This window comes from Prionailurus viverrinus, chromosome A3 (assembly GCF_022837055.1).
Source record: "Prionailurus viverrinus isolate Anna chromosome A3, UM_Priviv_1.0, whole genome shotgun sequence".
NCBI lineage: Eukaryota > Metazoa > Chordata > Mammalia > Carnivora > Felidae > Prionailurus > Prionailurus viverrinus.
In genome coordinates, this window is record NC_062563.1 from 4,906,109 (window position 1) to 4,928,289 (window position 22,181).

Sequence of the window (22,181 nt, forward strand, 5' to 3'; positions counted from 1 at the left end):
GAGCGACAGTCCAGGGCCCGGTGGGGCGGCAGGACCGAGAAGAAGACAACAGGCCGGCCTCATACTTAAGCTGCAACAGAAGTTCCTGGGATCAGATGTTCAGAAACCTCTTCAAGACCCAAGACCCCGTCTGAAACAGACATACTCTTAAAGCTGGAAGGGGCCTCAGACACGTTCTGTGAGTGGAGGCCCAGGAGACGCCGTGACCACCACAGATTCAGAGCGGGTCAAGTGTAAGCAGTCACTACCACAACACGTGAGGGCTCCGGGGCCAAATGAGGGACGCCGTGCCCTCCCCCCCCCCCCCACCCGTGCAGCCCGACCCTCTGACGCCAGTGCCGATCCCTCCGTCAGCATCCGCCCACCGGAGACTCGGGGGCCTCCTTCTGTGGGCTCCACCTGTCTGCCGTGACAACTTCCTGTCTCCGAGCTCCTCACCACATTAGTAGTTTGTTGAGACCCTACTGCCCAGACCCACCTAGAATCTCCAAAATCCAGAATGACGCCTGTGTTAAAACAGAGTACAGGTCAGTATTTACCCTCCTAAAAAAGGACTCTCATCCAGTGTGGATGGAGTAGGATTTGAAAATGTGAAGTCAGGATACCCACTGCGGTTTTGTTCTTAATCTCAGAATTGATCTTCAATTTATACTAGCGGGAGGATGACAGAGGCTTTGTTTCTCAACACGAGGACAAGAGTCTGCAGGCTGAAGCGGGAGAATGGGAAAGATGGGGACTCTGGGGCACACAGCCCGGGTTCTCATCTCACTGACCGTGTGATCTCAGGCAAGTCACTTAACCTCTCTGTTCCTCAGTTTCCTCATCTGTAAAGTGGGGATGATGATAATCCCTACACTTCACCAAAGGGTTTAGAAGATCAAATAAATTATAACACACAAAGTACAAGGGAACAAGAATTTGAATAGCTGAGAAACTTCTGCTCAAGGGACGCTGGTTAATTAGAGGGCAGGGGGTTGTTCAGAGCTCTTTTGAGAACCTGATGAAAGCCACAGACCTCTCTCCCTGAGGAAAGAATGTGCAAATACAAAACAACTCTACAAATTCAGGGATTCATCAACTTCACCACCCAAGATCACAGGAGGAAAGCCCTTGTTTTCTGCAGATTGTCAGGAATAAAATACCACTGGGGCACCTGGCTGGCTCAGTCGGTACAGCATGCGACTCTTGGTCTTGGGGTGGTTGAGTTCGAGCCCCATGTTGGGTGTGGAGATTACTTAAAAGACTTATAAACTCTTTAAAAAAAACAATAAAGAAAAGAAAAGAAAAGAAAAGAAAAAAGAAAAAAAGAAAAGAAAAAAGACAAGAAAAGACAAGAAAAGACAAGAAAAGACAGAAAAGACAAGAAAAGACAAGAAAAAAGAAGAAAAAGCCATTACCTTGAATTGCTTGTTCTCCTCCCGCAGCCTCTGAACTTCACCTTGCAGCCTCTTACACTCCTCCATGACCTTCTTAACCTCAGTGTCATCCAAAGAGGAGCTCAGAGCTTTAGACACCGTTGGTGTTTCTGTCTTTGATGCGGTTGTGGGTATGATTTTATTTATTTCTACATCATGCTGTTCAGAAATAAATGAAAGCCCAAGTGTCACCAACTATGTAATAAAGGACTTTTTTATGCAAAGTAAAGTAGTTCTCAGCAAACACCACACGTGGTAGTGTTTCATCCACACTGTAAAATGTCACATTTATTTTAAAAATGGATCACTTTATCTAGTATCTTAATAATCTAAAGCAACGGGGCCCCAGAAATTATGGATAAGGGCAAATAATGAAGTTCGGCTGAGACTAATACTTCAAAGAAAGAGAAAAAGGGCCGTGCATACCACACTAGCAAATCCCCGCCATGCAAACAGTAGCGTATCGTAATCGTACAAGCTCAGGAGTTACTAGCCACGAGTTACTGTCACCAGGAAGCCCTGAACATCCCCAGGATGGGCTGGGACGGGGGACGGGGGACGGGGGAGGCCAAGGAGAACGTGACACCGAGGGCGATTTATGTCACGAACTCAGAACTCTGAAGCTGCGTTGCAGGTGAAACGAGCTCAGCGTCTGCGATATTTCAATCCAGGGACGTGCGCGTCCCCCACGTCCCGGCCAAGACGGTCACGACGGCCTCTGGAGAGTGCCCGGGGCGGGGATGTTCAGGTGTGCTGGGGAAAATAGAACAGGCGGGGACCAGCGTGCTGAGGGCTCCGTGCGGCCCCAGGAAAACGACTAGCTCTCCCTACCGCGCCCTCGGGCTCGACCCCTCGTCTTCCAGAGGAGAGGAGGGGTTCCTGCCAGGGCGCCCCCTACCCCCGCCTCCACAAAGCTGGCTCGGCACAGGGCCGGGAGCCGAACAGCGATGCCGACCTTACCGGGATGTGCAGCGGGAAGAGAAAAAAGCAAAAACAAAACAGCCCACTACCCATCTGAGAAACAGGATAACGACAGCGGTCAGTCACTGAGCAGGAAGAAAATACTAAGCAGTGGTGACACATTATCAACAGCATCCCTGGACGCTGCTGTGGACGATGTTAACAATGTGAGCGCTTCGATTTCCCAACTCCAGCTATTAACAGCCAGGGTAGTTGAATATTCTGTGTGTTTCAAACAGTGCTTTTGATACAATTGAAGCTTTTCTGACTAGGTTGAAGGAAGGTCCAAATTAGCACTTCGGATACAGTCTTCTCTCTTCAACTGGCCACAGGCAAGGGCCATGACAGGCTTGCCCCTTGGCTTCCCAGAGAAAAGCCAGTCGACAGCTTGGAGGAAGCCGGTCCTTTCAGCAACCCCCTCCGGCAACACGAGGTGGGGGGGGGGGGGTGACTCCCAATGGAGGCGATGATTCCGCCCCCACCCATGCACAACGGGCAATGTCTGGAGACACCTTTGGTTGTCGCACGAGAGGGGGGACTGTTCGTATCTAGCGAGCAGAGGCCAGGGGTGCTGCTGAACAGCCTACAAGGGCCAGGATGGGCCCCCAGCAGAGAATGACCCAGCCCCGACGTTAATAGTGCTGAGGTTGAGAAACCCTAAAGAGGCAGGAGGGGGAAGGGGAAAGAGCGGACGGACAGGGAGACCCGCGACGGAGGTCTGTGGAACAGAACCCGAGAGCCTGTCCGTCAAGCACCATGATCAACGGCAAATTATTCCCTGTTCCAGACTCACCCACTGTTTTACAGCAACCTATAACTTTGCCAAGTCAAAGAAGCGCTTTAGGATTTAGGACATTCCAACAGCCAACAGGTTGCACTTTTTAAGAAAAAAAAAATTGTTTCAATTAGGTGTCTTTCTGCAAGCCTCTCAAAGGCTGATTTCCTGGAGGCCCGCTTACTTGTTGACTCCAGCTTATTTTTTTCATCACACGTCAGAGGAAGGAAAATAATTTGCCAACTTAAATCTTGGTTTTGTAGGAGATGGTATGCAAATAAGTATCAGCTTGCAACATTCAATTATTGTTAACCATAAACATACTTACTGGTTTATCATTTTCTGCTGGCAATTCAAACACACATCTAAGTTTTGAATCCATAAGGTCTTCCGGTTTTGCCTCCTTCCACTAAAACAATTTAAATTTAATAATCAAGATATTACAAAGCTGCCGGAGGAATAATTTTCTTCCTATAACTGACAATTTCAGAAAAACACTCTTAATGAGAAAGCCCTGATGTATATCAAATAAAGAACTTACGTCTGTAGAGATTTCAGTAGCTTTCACGACAAGATTAAACACACTAGCTTTCCCGAATACTTATCACGCTTCACAAGCCCAGTCCCGCCGCCTGATCCCTCCACACCAACCAATGCTCCTCCCTGCTGCTAGTCTATGGGAAGCACGTGGAACAGAGACGAATGACCATCACCGGAGGAAGAGGAATTGTCTAAATTATGTCCGAAGGACCAGAGGCAACTTTGGCTCTCCTTAGGAAGATAAAACGGACTTTGCGGGATACGCCCTTCTTCGAGAGAGGAAACGTACACTACCTAGGAGTGGATTCAGAACCACACTGCCCACTACCAAAGGGGCACAGCTAGCAAGCCAGTGTCCGGGTGACCCCCCCACTCCCTCCAGCCTGCTGGCGGGAACACCTTGCCGGCTAAATCAGATCCATGCTCCGGGATGATGTGCTCCTGGCTCAATCCCCCTCCTTCTGGCAGTGAGGACAGGAATCCCAGGGCATGCTGAGAAGCGCAGGCCAGCACGGCAGGAAGTTTACGATACTCCCCCCTCCCCCGGGACCATGCAGGAGGCAGCCAGAGCAACAGTGGTCGCAAGAGCCAGGAACGCGCCAAACATCAGAGCGGCCAGATGCATCGGGGCAGGTCCATTCAGTGGAACCGCACGCCATTCAAATGCTACCAAAGAGTGTTTGCTTGCACCGAACGTTAAGTGAAGAAGCTAGAAACAAGATCTGAAGTTTGTTCCTCTGTACGCACACACGAGCACACGTGTGTGTGCTCGTGTGTGCGTGCGTGTGTCAAAAGAGCATCAAGCAAGGATCACCGCTGGACGCTACAACCAGCGGGTGAGGGCGAGACTGCTGGCGAGCAGCACGTTCATGTGGTCTCCGAGTACCTGATTACTCAAGGGTATCACAGATTACCTATTCCCCAAGGGGCAACTGCGCTTGGACGCGGGAACGTTGGCAGTCACCTCACCATCGTAACCAAGGGATCCAACTTAGCATCACCCACAGAGGGACGAGCCAGTACTCCGTGCCTTCTGGCACGGTGCATACAGGACGTTACTTACGGCATATTCTTGCCAAAACGCATTTAACCTGAATGTGATCGTGAGGAAACAACCGAACAAGTCCAGAATGTGGGGCGTACAACAAGCTAACTGGCCTGGACTCTAAAAACTTCAGAGCCACGAAAACAAAAAAGGTTGAGAGTACTCTACCAGACTAAGAACAACTCAAGGCCAGTCTGGAGTAACTGGAAAATGCTGCATCAGGGTCTTTCTGCTAGATAATATGACTGAATGAACGCCAATTTTCTCAGCCAGGGGGACAGTGCTGTGGCTACGCCAGAGCACTGTCCCTGCCCTGAAGCACGCACAACCGAAGAGTCGTGAAGCCTGCGTCTTACAACCAAGCGGTTCAGCGAAAAAAGAGTTTACAACAGAAATGAAGCAAATGTGGCCAAGTGTTAGATGGTAAATCTAGGCAAAGTCTATGTGAGTAGTCACGATAGAATTTTTTCTACTTCCTGTATATCAAAACACACACAAAAAAATAGTTTAAAGAAATGGCACAAGGCTCTCAAAAACAGTGGTTAGGTCGAGCATAAACAAATCTTTTAGTTTTAGTTACTTTTGGTTTTATTTTTGCTTACGTGTGTATTTCCACAGCTTCCTACAATGGACATTCCCTAGAAGAATTTTTAACTCTTATAAAAATCATCCTAAAGGGAGCGAAACGGGGGCCTGGCCTACGACGGCCCTCAGACACGGCAACTCTGGACTCCGTGCCCGGTGTCGGAGACACACAGCACGCTGGGTCCCACGGCAACGGAGTCACTTGGGTTTGTAGCGCCCTTTTACAGGTGACCAGACCCTAGGGAGAGTTAATGAAAACTGCCCGCGGCCACAACGGCAGGAAAAGGCAGGACTCAGCTCCACACCACAGACGCCCAAGCCCACGCTCTGGTCTCTGGGCCATGCAGCCAAAGCCAAGCAGAACGCACTCTTGGGAGTCCCCAGTGTCCCATCTGCCGTGTATTTCCTCGCTCACACAAATCAACGTGAAGTGACACATCACGTTGTGGGAAACAGAAGAGAAAGTAGCGAATGCCCCAATAATCATTCTTAGGAAAAGGGGAAGATCGCCTATTATCACCGATCTCTCTCGAACCTCAAAGTATCTGGCTTCCGCTTTATTTCCTGCCCCAAACGTGAACATCCACCGAGATGGCCAGTAATGCTTTTCTAAGACTGACCGAAAAGGCCGAGCGGTGACACTGGGACGAGGCGGGAAGCGGTGCATAAAAAGCCCTCGGCACAGAATTTTGAAAGAGAAAAACCACAGTGCCGTGTGAGCCACCGCAGTCTCACGTCTGCAGGCACACCTCGGGTGACCAGTCTCCTCGCCTGGGCCGGCGAGCTGGAAAGTGATGGAAACGCTGAGAGAACCCTGCCCTTCTCTCCCATCCGTGAGGACTGGCCAGTCCGGCCTAGCTGGGGCGGTGGCCCAGGAGGTTATCCACACATGATTCCCGTGGCATCAGAATGCCTGCTGGTTCATCTAAATGTGTAAGGAGCCTATTTTCAGGAGAATTCCCATTATAATCTTTTTCCAGAAAAACCAATAATATAGTATCACTTATTTGTTTCATAAAAACAAAGCCATCTTATTTTTACCAAAATCAGAGACAGTTTAACACGTACTGAAGCAGAGAAAAATAAAATGAGGGAAACGCGGGAGGCAGGGGGGAAATCCATGCTTACCAGAAACAAGCCAAAACTAAACCCTTAAGCATCGAAGAACATTTAGCATCCCACTCTCTCACGTCCCTCTGGGCTCTCGGGGGAGTGATGGGGAGGACACGGTAAGAAACATCCCGTATAATGAGAGGTATCCTTTTCTGTGGGGGGTGGGAGGGGAGACACAAAAAGGGGAGGGAATCCTCAAACCTTTAAGATACCATCCATCAGAGCAAGGAAGTGCTGAAGCTAACGGGTATGAAAGTCAGAAGAGTATTCTGGAAAGTTACATAAAATGCGAAAATCAAAGTTTGAGAAAAACCAGAAAGGTAGTCAAAGTGCAAACCTCCTTGAAAACAACACTCCCCGTTAAAAACAATGTTGACACATTTTGAAATGCATGCACCCAAAATTCTGTACCTAATCATTTTCTTTTAATTACTAAAAAAAAAAAAAAACAACAAACAAGTAAGAAGCATTCAGTACTTACTACTGCTTCCATATCAGAAGTGTCAGTTGGAGCAAACATAGACTGAACCATAAACTTGTGTTTACTTTTCTCATTGGGATCATAATCGAAAGGCTGTAACATCACTGGGAAAGAAAATATTTCATTAGGAGGGTCAGAGCTTGGTTATCAGCAGCCATTTGTCACGTTCAAACTCGTATTCTGGTCGTACAGCAGCTTACCAGGGCTCTCGCCCGAGCCTAACGCCCAGGTGAGGTTAGCAGGGCAAGACGACCAGCGTCTTCTCGGCTTTTCAGGGCTCAAGCCTGAGGTCCAGAAAGGCCGGGGGCCTTGCCCCACACCAGACAGCAGGCGGGGGCAGAGCTGACTTGGGCGGAGGATTCAGGCCCCCCCCCCGATCCCTAGCCGCCCTTTCACCACCGTGCGCCGGACGCCAGACGCCACGTCTGCCACAGCCCTGGCGGGACAGGTAAACCGGGCGGAAACAGCACTTGCCGGGTGTGCTCCAGAGAACACGCCCAAACGATCTCTTCAGGAAGTCAAACGATAATCCGAGACATTTAAGTGACTGTTTAGTTTTAGCTTTTCTCTGTCCCATTTCCCACATCAGGCATTCAAGGGAGTGCTTCAAATACGATTTTGCCGATAGGACGTTAGGAAATGTTCACAGCCTGCACACTCTCAGCGAGGGGAAAACACCACCTGGGTACACCCCACACTTTCTCCCCAAACCTGGAGGGGCCTCCCAGAAAGGCTCCCTTGGCTAAGTCACGCCCACTGCACTGAGGAGGCCCCTTCCCGTTCCCACTGGCTTCCTTAGAACCCACCCTCGTTAAATGGTGGCGGCTTTATTTTTGTTTTAATTTTTCTTTTATGTTTATTTTTGAGAGACAGGGAGACAGAGAGACAGAACGTGAGCGAGGGAGGGAGACGCAGAATCCCAAACAGGCTCTGACAGCACAGAGCCCGACGCGGGGCTCGAACCCATGAGCCGTGAGATCATGAGCTGAGATGAAGTCAGATGCTTAACCGACAGAGCCACCCAGGCGCCCCAAATAGTAGCTGCTTTAAAATACGGCATCTGCTACAAGGCTCTGGCCAAAGCACACATCTGGCTAAGTTCTCTGACACACAACCTCTTCACACGCAGGAAAAGGCGTCCCGACCACGCTAAGAGCCGACGTGGACTCGGCATCTCCCACGTGCAGGAACCCGGGCTGTACTTCAGGTCTACTATTAGCTCATTTAGTCTTTGCGAGGTAGGTACTGCTCCGGAAGTTATTTTAATGCCCGTTGCAGGCGAAAAAACCAAAGCACAGAAAGGTTAACCGCCTCGCCCGAGGTCACAGCGCGAAGGAGCAGCCGCTCAGAGCGGGCGGGCCTCCGCCCGTGACCGAGTCCCCGCCCACTAAGGGCGCAAGCCTCGGCGTTCTCCACCGGCACCTCTGCCGCGCAACGCTCCCCAGCGTCCTCCTGCCTCTGAGCCCCCCTCTAAAGTGCCATGACCAACCGCCCCTGCAGCCGAGAGGGGGCCCGCGTCCTCACCCTAGCTTACAAATGAAGAGTGACACACGGAAGCGACTTCCTCAAAGCCACGGTGCCAGGAAGCAGTCCAACTTCTCCGAGGGGCCAAGTGCAAGCCAGCACCCCCTTCGGCCACACCGGTCGCTCCAACGTGAGGCAGACGCACACTCTGCACCCCGGGAGCACCGCCACGGACCTCGCGAAGGACCGCGACGGACAGGAGAAACGCAAACAGCTCGGCCATTCAGGCTGCGGAGGCAGAGTCCCCTCCCTCTTGGGGACACAGAAAGTCCACTGCAGTCTGACAGCACGGCACGTTCAAACGCTTCGGTACGGGCGGTCACCCGGGCGGGCGGTCCCGCGGCCCGCATCACCCATCTGAGTGCTCTGAGCGACAGGAGGCGTTACCGGGAAACTTCTTCAGGACAAAAATCGATAAACGTGCAAACCTTTTTAAAAGTCAGGGCTTATACACACACGACATCAAGTCTAGAGCCAACAAAGTTGTCCCGAGTACCCCAAATTCAGCATGACCATCAGCGGGGAGAACAAAAGGTCACTTAAAACACAGGCCACTGAAGTGTAGGCGCACGGTTCCCTCCCGAAAGAGCAGTCCTCACTGGTGGCTTTGGGCCCGGACGCAGCTAACTCCCACCCTGGCACCACTGAGCTGGCAAGGGCTCTCCTGAGGACAGACCTGGGGGGTCAGTCCACACGTGGGCTTGACATTTAACCTAAGGGACAAGTGACCAGACCAACGGGTCAACAGCACAGACTCTTCTTTTCAAAGTTCAGTTCCCATCATGCTTTTTCCACCCCCAAGACCACAATGAGGAAAACCCACATTATAAACTAAGGAGCCAATGTCTCCACAGGTATCGTCATCCTTCTTGGACGGGGGCTGTCAACCTTTTTTGAAGCTGGGTCAGTCTGCAAACTACTGTCAGATGTTCATTGTTAAAAAGTAATGTGAATCAGGTTTTGAGAATTTCCGGTTTCACTTGGCTGTGACAAAGTCATGCTTTGCTATTCTGTCAGGACAGGAAGGGAGAGAACTGTGTCCTAGACCACACTCAGATTTCCAGCAGCTCACAGGCTCCAGGAGCAAAAACTGCCTCGCCCTTGAGACGGCACTTTCTCAGCTGTGAACAGCCCCCCATCATCCTCCACCATGGAGACCGATGAGGCTGAACCAGAATGATCTGTAAAGAGCCCCCAGTGCTCAGGAGACGACAGCAATCAGAAGACACTGCTCATCTCAGAGAAGCTGGCCTTTTAGTTCAAGCTACGGTGGATCACATGTACACAACGGACAGACGGGTCCAGAGAACCTGAGAACGCCCTTCCACCCACAAACAGCCTCGGAGAGACCTGCTGTTCCCTTTCCTTCTTGTCCCCAATCCTGGAAACAGGGCAAGTGAGAAGTAAGAGCCAAGAGACCCGCATGTGGATTCTAGGCCTGCACTAGGGCAAGACTGACCTTTCCACCTCCCCGCCCCCACCGCTCCGGTGGCGTCACAAGGTCCCAGGAAGGAAAGAAAGACGGCCGCGCCGGTGCCTACTCCCTACCAGGCACCGCAGAAGGCACGCTTTCATTACTTCTCCCATTCGGTCCTCGCGACAACCCACCCAAGAAGCCCGTGCTTCCCCCCAGACAAGGGTTGAGAAAGGCTGACTGGTCTCCCTCGGACCCCACGGCTGGCATGCCAACACTGGCCTCGCTTCCAGAGTCAGATTCCACACCCGGCTGCTCAAAGCACTTCCACAGACAGAAGCCCCCCCCCCCGCCCCCCCAAGAGGTGATTCAGCAGGTCAACGGCGTGGTCGTGGTAATCCCAAGACGTTCGTCCCCGTGCCGGTGCGGGGATGCTGAGATCCGCAGGGCCGGCCGGGCCAAAAGCAGAGCAGAAGCAGCATGGGGCGGGGTCTCCGTGTCAGGTGTCCTGCACACCGGCAGGGTTTTTTAAAGGCCATTTTCACTTATTAATATCCTGGACAAAGCCATAACCATCACTAATTTTACTAAACCTTGACCCCTGACGACACATCCGAACACTCGGCGCAATGAAATGCGAATGCGCGCACGGCACCCGCTGTCCCAGGAAAGCGGCCGTACAACTGTCTGGGTTGTGAGCAGAGCTAGGACTTTCTCACGGAACACCACTTTCTCGAAAGAACAATCGACAGAAAAACCACGGCCACGCAGACCTGGCTGGACGGCAGACAAAGTCTCGAAAACGAAGCGTGCCTGTCCCTTCAAGGAAAACGACTTTCAATAGCTGGTGCCAACGAGAAAATCCAAGCTTTGTACCAAAAATGAGGCTCTTGGAAAGCTGGTATCTGCCATCAAGAGCTCAGTTTCCCAAACACTTCAAGACTTTTCTGATGAGATCAGCAACTTTTTGATGCTGTGTCACGAAGCATGTCAGCATTTGGAAGATCTGCATGACTCTGCTAATATTCGGTATTCAAAAGCCCATTCCAAGTGCAAGGAGAGACCAACACATTTTAGTGAAGCAAAGTTCAAGTAGCTCACTGACATGGCTTCAGATTCCACACTATACCAAACTTGAAGAAAAGTGCCCCTTGTCAAGTTTTGGTGTAGCATTAAAAGCACAATGTCCAGAATTATCTGGAAAGGCTGCTGAAGATACTCCTCCCTTCCTGAACCACAGATGTGTGTAAAGTGGTTTCTCTTCACATACGTTCACCAGAACAACACGCTGTAACACACCAACTGCAAAAGCAGATGGGAGAGTTCAGCCCGCCCTCTACCGAGCCAGACATGAAGGAGAGTTACAAAACATGCCAGATAATGCCAGGCTTTTCACTAAATTTTTGAAGTTATTTTTCATTGAAAATGCCACTGTTAGCATGTAAGTGACTTACTAATGTTATTAAATGAATGAGTATGCTTAAAATGTCTCACTTTGATGTATAATATGATAAATACTGATACAACCCACAAATGAAAAAGTTCTTTGGGTCTTCAGTTCCTAGGAGTATAAAAGAGTCTTGAGACCAAAAGGCTGAGTGCCATTATTCTAAACAAGCTGCCTCACGTGCCCCTCCAGCAGGAAAATGACCTGGCTAAATCATTCAAGTGAGGCACCAGCAGCTTTGTGTCGTGCCTCTTGGGAGAAAGTGCGGTTTAAAAGAGAGAAGCAACCCGGGTGCCTGGCTGGCTCAGCGGGCGGAGCGTGCGAGTCCTGATCTCCAGGTTGTGAGTTCGAGCCCCAGGCTGGGTGCAGAGATTACTTAAAAGTAAATGCATAAAAGAGAAAGTCACTTCACACGAACCGAGCCGTGAGCTCCGGCGCGTGCCCAGGCCTTGGGTGAAGACAGGAGCGCCCACGCGAGCACGCCCACCACGGGAAGGGGCCCGGGGCCCCCCGTGCTCCGCTAACCAAACCTCCTCGCGGCTGCTCGCTCCACCTCTGCGGAAGGGTGCGGAGATCCCCTGCCACCCTCAGACGTCACAGACGTCACGAGCACAACCGCGGGCCCAGAGAACGTCCTACCTCCCAAGCTGCCACGGTGCGGTCTGAAAGAAGCGCTACAAGGCATCCCCGACGTTCGGACCCGAGTTCAACACGAACGTGACGACAAACGCAGCGGGGACGGGCGGTGAGCAAATCACCTCGAAAGAGCACAGGGAGACAGCCGCAGGTAGCCGGCCAGATGACCCCTCCGGAGGGCGGGCCTCGTGAAATGGAAACACACGTGCCCCACGCGCCAGCGAGGCCCGCGAGCTGGAAACGCGACACCGTGAGTGAAAACCACGGCCTGCTGGCGGGCCTCCAGGAGACTCAGGGTCCAAGTGGCGCTCAGCCCCTCCCCGCCGGCAACGGTCCCCCTTCCACCTGCCACCGACCAGCTCTCCTTTCCTCGCGGGTTCGCAATCAGCAGCTGGAGAGGACAGCAAGTGTCCACCCAGACCTCGAGAAGCTTCGTGAACCCTCGCTGTGCCCAGAACCCACAGCCTGTCCACCACTGCCCCCAGCTCACGCCAGAAAGTTTGTATTTCTCAGCTACCACCATGTCCTGCCCGGTTCAATTTGCTATTCCCTATTAGCTGGAACTTTATGAGAACATGACAGAATAAATGTTGTTAATCGTTTGTTCTTTCAGCTCCATACATGCAAATGGTGACAGAAATTATGTACTTTTTTCCGTGACAGGCTATAAAAGAGCTTCCCATTAACTTAATTTATTTCACTTGAATATCGGAGACACTGATGATAAAACCCTCTTAAACGAACCATCTATCCTACTTTTAAAATGTATGTGCTGATGCTACATTAAAAAGAAGCCGGTTACCAGGAGACCGCTCACCATTCACCAACATTAACGCTTTATGAAACAACGTCGGCCGTGTCACAGATGGCAAAAGCGGGGTCCTGCTGGGAAAGGGCCTTCGGGGGTCATAAAAGAGAGGGTCAGTAAGATCAGACTTTCTTCAGAAGAGAAGAAATGCAGAATATATGCCACTTACCACACACACCCCTCAGAGAAGTGACGAGCTGACTGAGCACAGGACAAAAGCTTCCCGGGAGAAGCCAGGCAAGTTACACATTCGCTTTCGTCTGCATCACGGTGCGAACAGAGCAAGCGAATGAAAGTCTTGCAAGCACCACGGCACATGCTTTATTATTTTTTAATCTCAGAATCTCTTCTTTCTTCTTTTTTTCTTTTTTACTTTAGAGAGAGAAGAGCGCAAGCGGGGAAGAGGGGCAGAGAGGGACAGAAAGAGAGAGAGAGAGAGAGAGAGAGAGAGAGAGAGAGAGAGGATGAATGAATCCCAAGCAGGCTCCGACCTCACTGCCATCATGACCTGGCCTGAAACCAAGAGTCAGACGCTCAACCGCCTAAGCCACCCAGGCACCCCTGATCTCATCATCTGACCATCAAGAGGTCTCTCTCCTCATTTATGCGACCAAATCTCAGCTCAGGCCTCCACGGACATCTAGATTTCTCCACCTAAGAGATCTTCTCCCTTCCTCCCAGTTTCTCTTCCAAATCAAGTCACCCTGCACAGCCCCTATAACCCTACAAATGTAATCTCCCCCCTACACACCCTACTCACCCTCACCATATTCCTCAGACCAAAACCCTCCTACAGAACAACCCTCTCTCCCAAGTAAGAGACAATCAGTTCAACTCCTCCCGGTCTCCTCAGATTTCCTGGTCTGAACCCACAACACGGGTGCACGTGTGTTGGCCATGTGCCCACAGCCACACAGGGTGCTCTGTCATGACCCGAGCCTCTTCTTATCACGCTGGCCGCACCTGGCATGTCTCTCTGGGTCTTCCCGCCCTACTCACACCTCAATACACCAACCTGCCGGGGCTGAACCCGCTAATCTGACTTGGCAATGAGGGGGTCTCAAGGTTCAGCATACATCAGAATCACCTGGAGCTCTTGTTACAACACAGGCGGCAGGACCCCACCTCCGGAGCTTCTGATTCAACGACTTGGGGTGGGGCCGCGAACGTGTGTTTCCGACATGGTACTGATTCTGCCGGCCCAGGGACCACACCCCGAGAACGCATGTTCGATACATCGCCTAACACTGGGGCTGCCACCAGAATGCTGTCTCACACCCTCATTCTTATTTGGGAACCTTATCCTACCAGTGGACATTGTTGACGTGAAGATGCCTAAGCTCCTTCCCACGCGTCTGCCCTTCCTTCTACCCAATTAGACCGGGAGCAGGACTCCCTGTTCTGGTGGCTCACGCCCCGGGTGTGCACCTTCTTCCCTTCCAACATTCAAAGCACACCTGAATCACGTTCCCTCTAGAAACCTCATTGGGGCAGCACGAAGAGAGAAAGCCCTTTTCAACCCTCCACCGTCTGGCTTCCCTTCTCTCCTACCTCCCGGAGCCAGTCACCCTCGTACCCATGGGTTAGGACACAGTTTCCAGTCTCCCCGTCGCCTCTCCTCCCTCTCTCCCTCCTTTTGTATCACCTGTACACAAACAAGGCTGTTCTCTCCCAAACCGCATTTGTGGCGTAGAAAAGTGGTCACCGCTCTGCCTTTCTAAGCTAATCAGAAACAAGTCGGAGCTCACGATCAGCTTAAGAGACCTAAGCACCCTTATCATGAGTCAATGTATCCTTCTGTTAGGATTCTCAAAGTGTTGAAACCATAACTGCTTTCTGGGACTCTGCCTATCCACAGATAGGATGGAACTACTGATGGAACTAGGAACCTAGCAGACAAATAATTTTATCTATTTATAAATAAGTTAACACTGAATTGTCTCTGTGTTCTCTATAGGATTTTCCAACTCAGCACAGCGCATCTTAGATAACAAACTCCCATTGTCTCGTTAATTTATTTGTGCAGAGACTAGTACAAATGCACCTCGGCGTCACTAGAAGATGAGATGTGCCGGATGCAGGCACTGGCCAAAACACAGGGCTCATTCACTCTTTTTTGCAAATATCCTCTAAAACACACATGGTTTTACAAACTCCAACATACTTTCCTGTCTCCTATAATACTTCACGAAGGAATACAACATAGCCTTTTCCTGATTACTCTGGGGATTATGAACACCCATTATGTACAATCTGAGAAAGACCTACAAGCTATGGCTCTTGAGATGGATTAAGTGAAATATGGAGAACGGTCTGCCCTGAAGCTTAAGTAATCCCAGATCCCGGCTGTGGTTTCCAAATCCTCTCCCCCACTTGCTCTTCGTGGCATTCCTGTCCAGCCCTTCACTGTGGCCACTTCCCAAAGCCCTCTGACCTCATTCCAGCCTGTGATGGGCTGAACACGAGGACAAGGCTAACGGCGAGTTTAAAATAAGAGTAAACAAGAGAGTCGAGACGAGGCGCTCAGGGGTATAAATATCCCAGAAACCAGCATGAGTAAAAAGGACGTTACTTTTGGCTGCTCGTTAATTTTTTGCTCCTCAGTGACTCTGCAGAAAGCCGAAGCTGCCTTCCACGAAGTGAGGCAGACTCAGTGTCCCTGACAGGTCCTCTTGATCCTGCTCTTTGAAAATGTAAAGAATAAATAAATCGTGTCATACTCCTAAAAAGAGAAACACAGGATTCTTCTTAAGAAACTTAAATATTACAGTAAACTTTGAAAAACAAATCTTGAAAAACATAATTAGGCTGAATTTTTGTTAATTTCCTTTTGTAAAACACCAGAATCTCTCATCTGGTGAAAAAGATTAAAGACATCTTTTAAGTATAAATGTGAGCCGTTCTTATCTGAGAGCAATAAACTTGGTTCATGAAAACCATTTATAAAAGAGTTCGCTTATCAGAGACTTCCAAAGCAAATGATCAAACGAAGAAGGATGCTGCTGGTAAGATGCCCAAGCCCCCCAAATTTAGCTCCTACTATCAGCACTTGACAGATGAATGGCTGACTTCTCTCTCCAAGGGCAGTGCACTTATATGCTGGTGCTAATCACCTAAAAGCCGCAGCCCAAGGTTGACTGGTCCAGGGCAAGCAAGCAGCTCCGTTAAACTGAGTCAGCAAAACCTTAAAAGGATTAATTATCAATGGCAATACTACCCAATTACATTAATTGACCAATGTTTCCATCCAAGAAGAGTTGCTGATATTCATTCTCTCTCCTTAGGATTTTACTGGAAGAACTTTAAGCTTTAAAATGTGATTGAAATAAGTGCTGAAAAGGGCTATATGTCAGGAGTGAATACTGCTCCTTAATTCTTTGAATTTTAATTTAAAATACAGATGCAGACACTAAATTTCTGTTTGTTTGTCTTTAATCCATTTTCAATTCCCAGGGTACACTTAGTAAAGTGTATCTGTACCTAAATATTGGTATCTTTAATGACTCTTTCCAACGCGCCCCCCCCCCCACAGATATTTTGCATTTCTAATTTGCTTGGTACAAAGGCAACCAATGTGCATAATTGAACTGCAAATGGAAGCGTGCTCGCTACTTTAGTGGAATTAGAATTCAGTGAAGGTTATAAAAATATTAAACTTAATATCATATTACAGGAAGCATAAGTATTTTTGATGGGCCCATAATTTTACCACTTCACCTGCTGTATCCGCTGGCAAACATGGTTTGGAATATTAATGGAAAACTCCCTCATTATTAAACTGCAGTATTAAAAAAAAAAAATTCACAACCACTAACAGCTTACCACAAAGACATTTTCAGAAATTATCTCCCTTAAAAATATTTTCCCACCAGACAGTTCAGAAAATAGATTTAATTTTGTAAAGCTAGAACAAATGGGGAGACCCCCCACTGCTTCAAACAATTCATTAATTCAAAAAGTTCTATTTTCCTTGCATTTAAAATCTCAGGGGGGGGAAAAATCCAATCTCCTCTTCTGCAATCTCCATTTAAGTGTAGCTATTTTGCTGAGGTCCAGATTTGAATAATTCAAAACCATCTCTAGTAGATGGTGTGTATCGAGGAGCAAGGGCCAAAACCACGGCACTCGGGGCCAATTCACGCCAACAGAAAGCTCTCCGCACCCCTCACCTGCCACACTGCCTCGTCCGGCAGGCACAGATCCCAGAACGGGCCTCGAGAAGAATGGGCTGAGACGAGCATCTACGGAAAGGACAAAGAAAAGGACTCCCACCCTAGACCCAGGTGACCAGACCACAAATCATCCCTTTGAGAAATCCACACATTCGTTATGTGTGTTTCCAACACATTCCAAAACATTTGTTATGCCTGTTTCCAACCATTACTTTCCCACCTAGGTTTATAAAACAGAACTGTTATTTTTTCAGGACTCAGTAAGTAATCTGCCATCTTCTGAAGACGATAACGTGATAGGTCAGAGTGTGGAGTTCTGACGCACAGTATAAGCTCCCTTGAGTATCCAGCCTACCTGAAAGCTGAGAAGAGCTTCACAGGGTGTGCTGGGAAGACATCTGACAACTACAAAGTCTCGCCTCCTCCCCCGATACAACCCTGATTTGTGTGCCTTCAAAACCTCGCTCCCTCTGGCCAGCTACCTGGGTGGACATCCTCCTCCGCCTCCTCTTTCCTTCCCGCCCCACTCTCTCAAAGAATGATTTATGACCTTCCCTAAGAGCGCATCCCAAGAGTTTTCAGAAATGGGAGAGAAATCTTGCACTAGGCATGCCCTCTCCAGGCGTGCTGTGACACTCCGTGTGGTACACGGGGCAATACTGGTAGTAATGTTTGAAGCTGATGTGACGACCACCTTTTACAGACTATATCTGAGATTTCACTAGAAGACAAATGCATACCATAGAAAGAAAAAAAACACGTCTCTCTTCTGAAAATTAGAAAAACTCCATTAATTAATAAAACGTATGGAATTCTAGAAAGGTATCATTCAAATAGGTACAATCCCCCTTCAACAAAAACCAGCCAGTTTTCGTCAAAACTAGGGGGAAGATAATGCCGTCACACTCTCGCACCATGCACTCAGTTAACACAGCCCTGGGAAACACTCTGTGCGATAGATACTAGTCCTTCCGTTTTACCAATGAGAAAATTACCAACTAGAGACAGGAGTGGAGCAGCCAAAGATCAGCCAACAGGCTAAACAGCACCGCCACGCTTTCCGCTCAGGTTCCCAGCTCCCAAATCTAGTGAGCTTTGAGGACAGCGGGTGGCACCAAGCCCGGCCACGTGCACACCTGGGGAAAGGGAAGGCGGGCCTTTGGACACTCTGCACTGCCTGTCCGCAGGTGTCTTTCTGGTCCTGAGGATGGTTCCTCTCCCAAAGGAACCCAGAAACTCTAGGTACTCACTGAGGTGTCATCATATAGCTGCATTTTAAGAGGACCCTGGAGGAGCCCAGGGCTTTTCACCTCAACATACGAAGGTGCGATAGATGACACAATGGCCCCTCAACACACAAAACTGCAGCAGACGGCCCAAGCCTCCTTTGCCAACTGGAGACGCCGACCCAGAGATGCGATGACATCTGCTTTCACCCACGGGCACCTCAAGCCCTGAATAAACACACACCGAACAAAAACAAGGGAGTCCTTTCTCGTGTGTGGACATCATCTTGATTCATCTAGGAGTAAGGCCTGCAGACACATGGGTATTTCAGGACTCAGTAACGTCCCCCCAGATACATTCCGTGTTGAGAACCCATGACGACGCTGTGGAGGCAGCTGCCCGTCACAGAAGCGTCACTGAATCAGGAGCGAGGCTGGTTTCGAACACCAGCTGTGCCACTAATCACCCACGTGACGCTAGATAATCACACCCACTCTCCGTACCTTACCTTCTTGTGTGCAAGAGAAAGCCCACGACCACAGAATCTTGGGTTTTCCTTAAGCAGGTAATTATAAATCAAAACAAATGCCCAGGGTTATCACTCTAAAAAACATTCCTGTGATGGGGGAAGGAGGACTCTTTCTGAAATACACACACACACACACACACACACACACTTATATTTAATACTGGAAAGCACACCTACGCTGTACAACCACCCGTTGAGGCTATTTTATTGAGAAACCATGTTGCTGCCCCCTTATTTACTGTGAAAATTGGTAATTCTCATCTACTGACAACCTGGCTCAAATCTGATATGGGCAAAGAAATGAAGAGGAAAAAAGTAAGTCAATAAAAAGGAATAAAAGATTTCAGCTACCCTGGATTTCAACAGACCAACTGAAACCATATGGATCCAAGGGGTACAGAAATGCCAACATCTCAGACCCCTTCCTCTCCCCAGCGTGCTCAAGTCCAGTCTGGGCTGCAGAGCCAGACAGAATGATCCACACCTTGGCTCTGTCCCTTGCTAGCTTCATGAGCCTACAGCCACTGGTCTCTTTCTCAGTACAAGGCAGGTAATGATGCATTCCTCACAGGGCAGACAACAGAAACTATGTGAGATAACGTGTGTGCTGGCCCAGCACAAAGGAGACCCTCGATAAAACCTGGCTCGCACCCTCCTGACTTCCTGGATAACAACCCAATTCAAGAGTCCAGATCAGGTCTTGCAGCCTCAGAGAGAAGCACACAGGGAGATAGCTGGCGTTGGAGCACCATAATGAGAAAGACCAAAGGATGTGGGGAATAAGAGTTTGCAGAAATGATCAGATAATGAAACACCTTATATCTTTCCAAAGAGGCGAATTGTTTTCTTTTAGGTATCAAATGAATAGCCAAATGCATCACAATCAAAATCTGTTGTGGAAAAAGCCAGTCAGGTACCCATTTCAAACGAGCAGCAGCCTCTAATGATGCAGAAGCCTCTGTGACACAAAGTCTCCTGAAACGTACAGGATAACCACCCCCTGCCAGCCCCGCCACAAAGACAGAGAGGCATGCTGGATCCAGAAGTTCTGATGCCTTCACTGCAAGTTTATTCCATTTCTAAAAGACATTTATACTCAAATCCATCGCTCCCATCTCCTTAATTCTCAATCCGGGCACTTTACCAGCATCTTTTCAGAAGTTGGACTTTGGAAAAGATATGCATCCTCAGACAGGAAAAGAAACACCCATCAGACGCGCACAAAACTTACGCCCTTGAACATATTCCAGTCTCCTCGGCTCTCATCTCCCCGAGCTTTTCACAATCAGTAAAGTGCAGTTACCAATCATCGGGAATGACATGAGCCTAATGTCAGAAACCATTCAGCCTAAATAAGAAAATAACTCCATTTAGCGTTCTCCCACAAAGTAAAATTAAGTTTGTTGAGCCCTTTTTTATTTATTGCCAAAGGGCAGATTGAATTGCAAGGGAGTGGAAACCAAACTCATACTGAAGTCAAGTCCGAAGTTACCACTTTAGTTCTGCTCTAACCACTGAGGCGCAGAAGGCTGTAAGCATTAAAGCAAAGAGGCCTTAATTATGGAAAAACCAACAGGTGAGTGGGACCCACTAAGCTTTTCAATCAGAGGGTGGACAGTTGAGGGAGACGGCTATCACCTGGTTTTGCTAGACCAGGGGCAAACTTTTAAGAACTCCCGCTGGCTTTAGGGGGACTTTTAGGCCACCCTATTGGCCTCCGGCCTCAGGACTTACCAGATACATTAATCGAGGCCCCTGCATCGATGATCCCACTGTTGGGTCTCACACAGTACCTACGTGGTGCCGTGGTCTTCACTTTAAAACACACATTGCGGTCTGTTGGGTTGCCAAGCTTCAGGTTGGTGGTGACGACATCGGTGAAGGGACCTGTGGAACGAGACAGAGCCACATTGGAGATCTGGTGAGGGAAGTTCAGAAGACTGACCGATTTATGCTCTGGGCTGGGAAGGGCTATGGAATGGGCCAAGGGAAGATTCAAGATCCCAAACCAGCTCACCCTCTTGGATGGGAGAAAGGGACCGAGGTCAACGCACCAGCAGTAGCATCTAAAATCCAGCACGTTCTCACCAGGCCACCAGGCAACCTAGGGAAGCGTGCTACCATCCAGGCTCTCCTTGAAATCACACAACGCTACGGTCGCTGCAGCTTTACAGACGAGAAAATGGAGGCTCAGGAACGCGCATTTCCCGTCTAAGTGTTCACGCTAGTTAGCGGTAAGTGGTCAGAATCTGGACGGGGCAGCCCGAATCCAAGGCCGGTTCTTAACCAACCTGTGTTAAATACTGACTTCCACGATAATAAGATGAACTCTAATGAGGAGAATGGGAAGGACCAGACTGGAGTCCAAAATGACTATCAAGGGCAGAGCGTGCCAAGGGTAGCAGATGTAGGAAAGACTGTGAGGTGTTAATGGTCCATAAACACAGAACCCCCTAACAATGTGGTGTTGCTGCCAGGAAAGGTAACGGCGTCTTAGGCTACAGCAAGTTCAGAGTCCTGCCAGGCAGCCCACACCTAAAACGTCACGTTCAGTTTATAACTACTTGGGCTACTGGGAAGATTGAAACAAAGCTCAGTGCCCTGAGGATATTCTTTATTATTATTATTATTTATTCATTTTCTACTTTATTAGATTTTTTAATTAAAAAAGTAACACATGCTTCTTAAAACAAGACAAACAATAAAAGATGTATAAAGAGGAAGTTAATAAGCTTTCCCTTGTCCCCCGAGGTAACTAATACGGGACATCTTTTCACATCATCTATGCTGATACAAACAGGACGTACACACATGCACAGAGAGGGGAACTACCAAAGGGGATCTTACCATTCACATGACTCTGAAGCCTGTTTTTTTCCCATTTACCACTCACCACTCCACCATGGACACCTGACCACTAGGTTTACTAAGGAGTCTAGTGGGAGGGTTGACTCCGAGACCTCTTCGGTCCTTTTCAACCCTTTTTTAAATTGCCACCTTTTCGCCATGTAAATCAAGGGTATCTTTGTGTTTCTTCCAAGCAAGCTCTTGACTCCCATCTCTGTATCTGCAAAGAAGTTAGGCGATGGGGTGGAAAGGTCTGTGTGCTCCTATGCTCGAAAACCAAGAAATACATAATGTTGGTCCATCTGTTCCCTACGGAGACCCAACCAAGGCCTTCTGTGCCTTTAAAAATTCTCAGTGAGACTCTGAGCTCCTGAAGATTCAGGATGATACCTTACCAGTTTTCTCAATTCCAGAATACAGAATATGTTCTGCATTTCCAGGCACTGTGCCTGGCATCTAGTAAACGTCTCAGGGTCGTTATCTAGACAGACAAACAGAGAGACAGGCAAGCAGGCAGGCAAGCATATCCACCAAGGAGAAAACTACCTGGTGGGTAAGCACTAGCAAAATTAAAATCTCAGGCTGCTTTCTCTCCTTCAAAAGTGCTCAGGGTATAAAAAATCAATTCGATAGGGGCTTAACTTAAATATAAATTAAGAAATC

General features: G+C 49.0%; 1 protein-coding gene across 1 annotated transcript in view; it reads right to left on the bottom strand.

Moving 5' to 3' along the window:
• Nucleotides 1–22,181, bottom strand: part of VAPB (VAMP associated protein B and C) — a 53,627-nt gene that overhangs the window by 3,111 nt on the left and 28,335 nt on the right. The window contains exons 2-5 of the mRNA XM_047852020.1: nt 20,406–20,558; nt 6,915–7,018; nt 3,479–3,559; nt 1,398–1,574 (exon numbers count right to left, since the gene is read on the bottom strand). Of these exons, the coding sequence (XP_047707976.1) occupies nt 1,398–1,574; nt 3,479–3,559; nt 6,915–7,018; nt 20,406–20,558 (515 nt within the window). The remainder of the gene's footprint in view (nt 1–1,397; nt 1,575–3,478; nt 3,560–6,914; nt 7,019–20,405; nt 20,559–22,181) is intronic.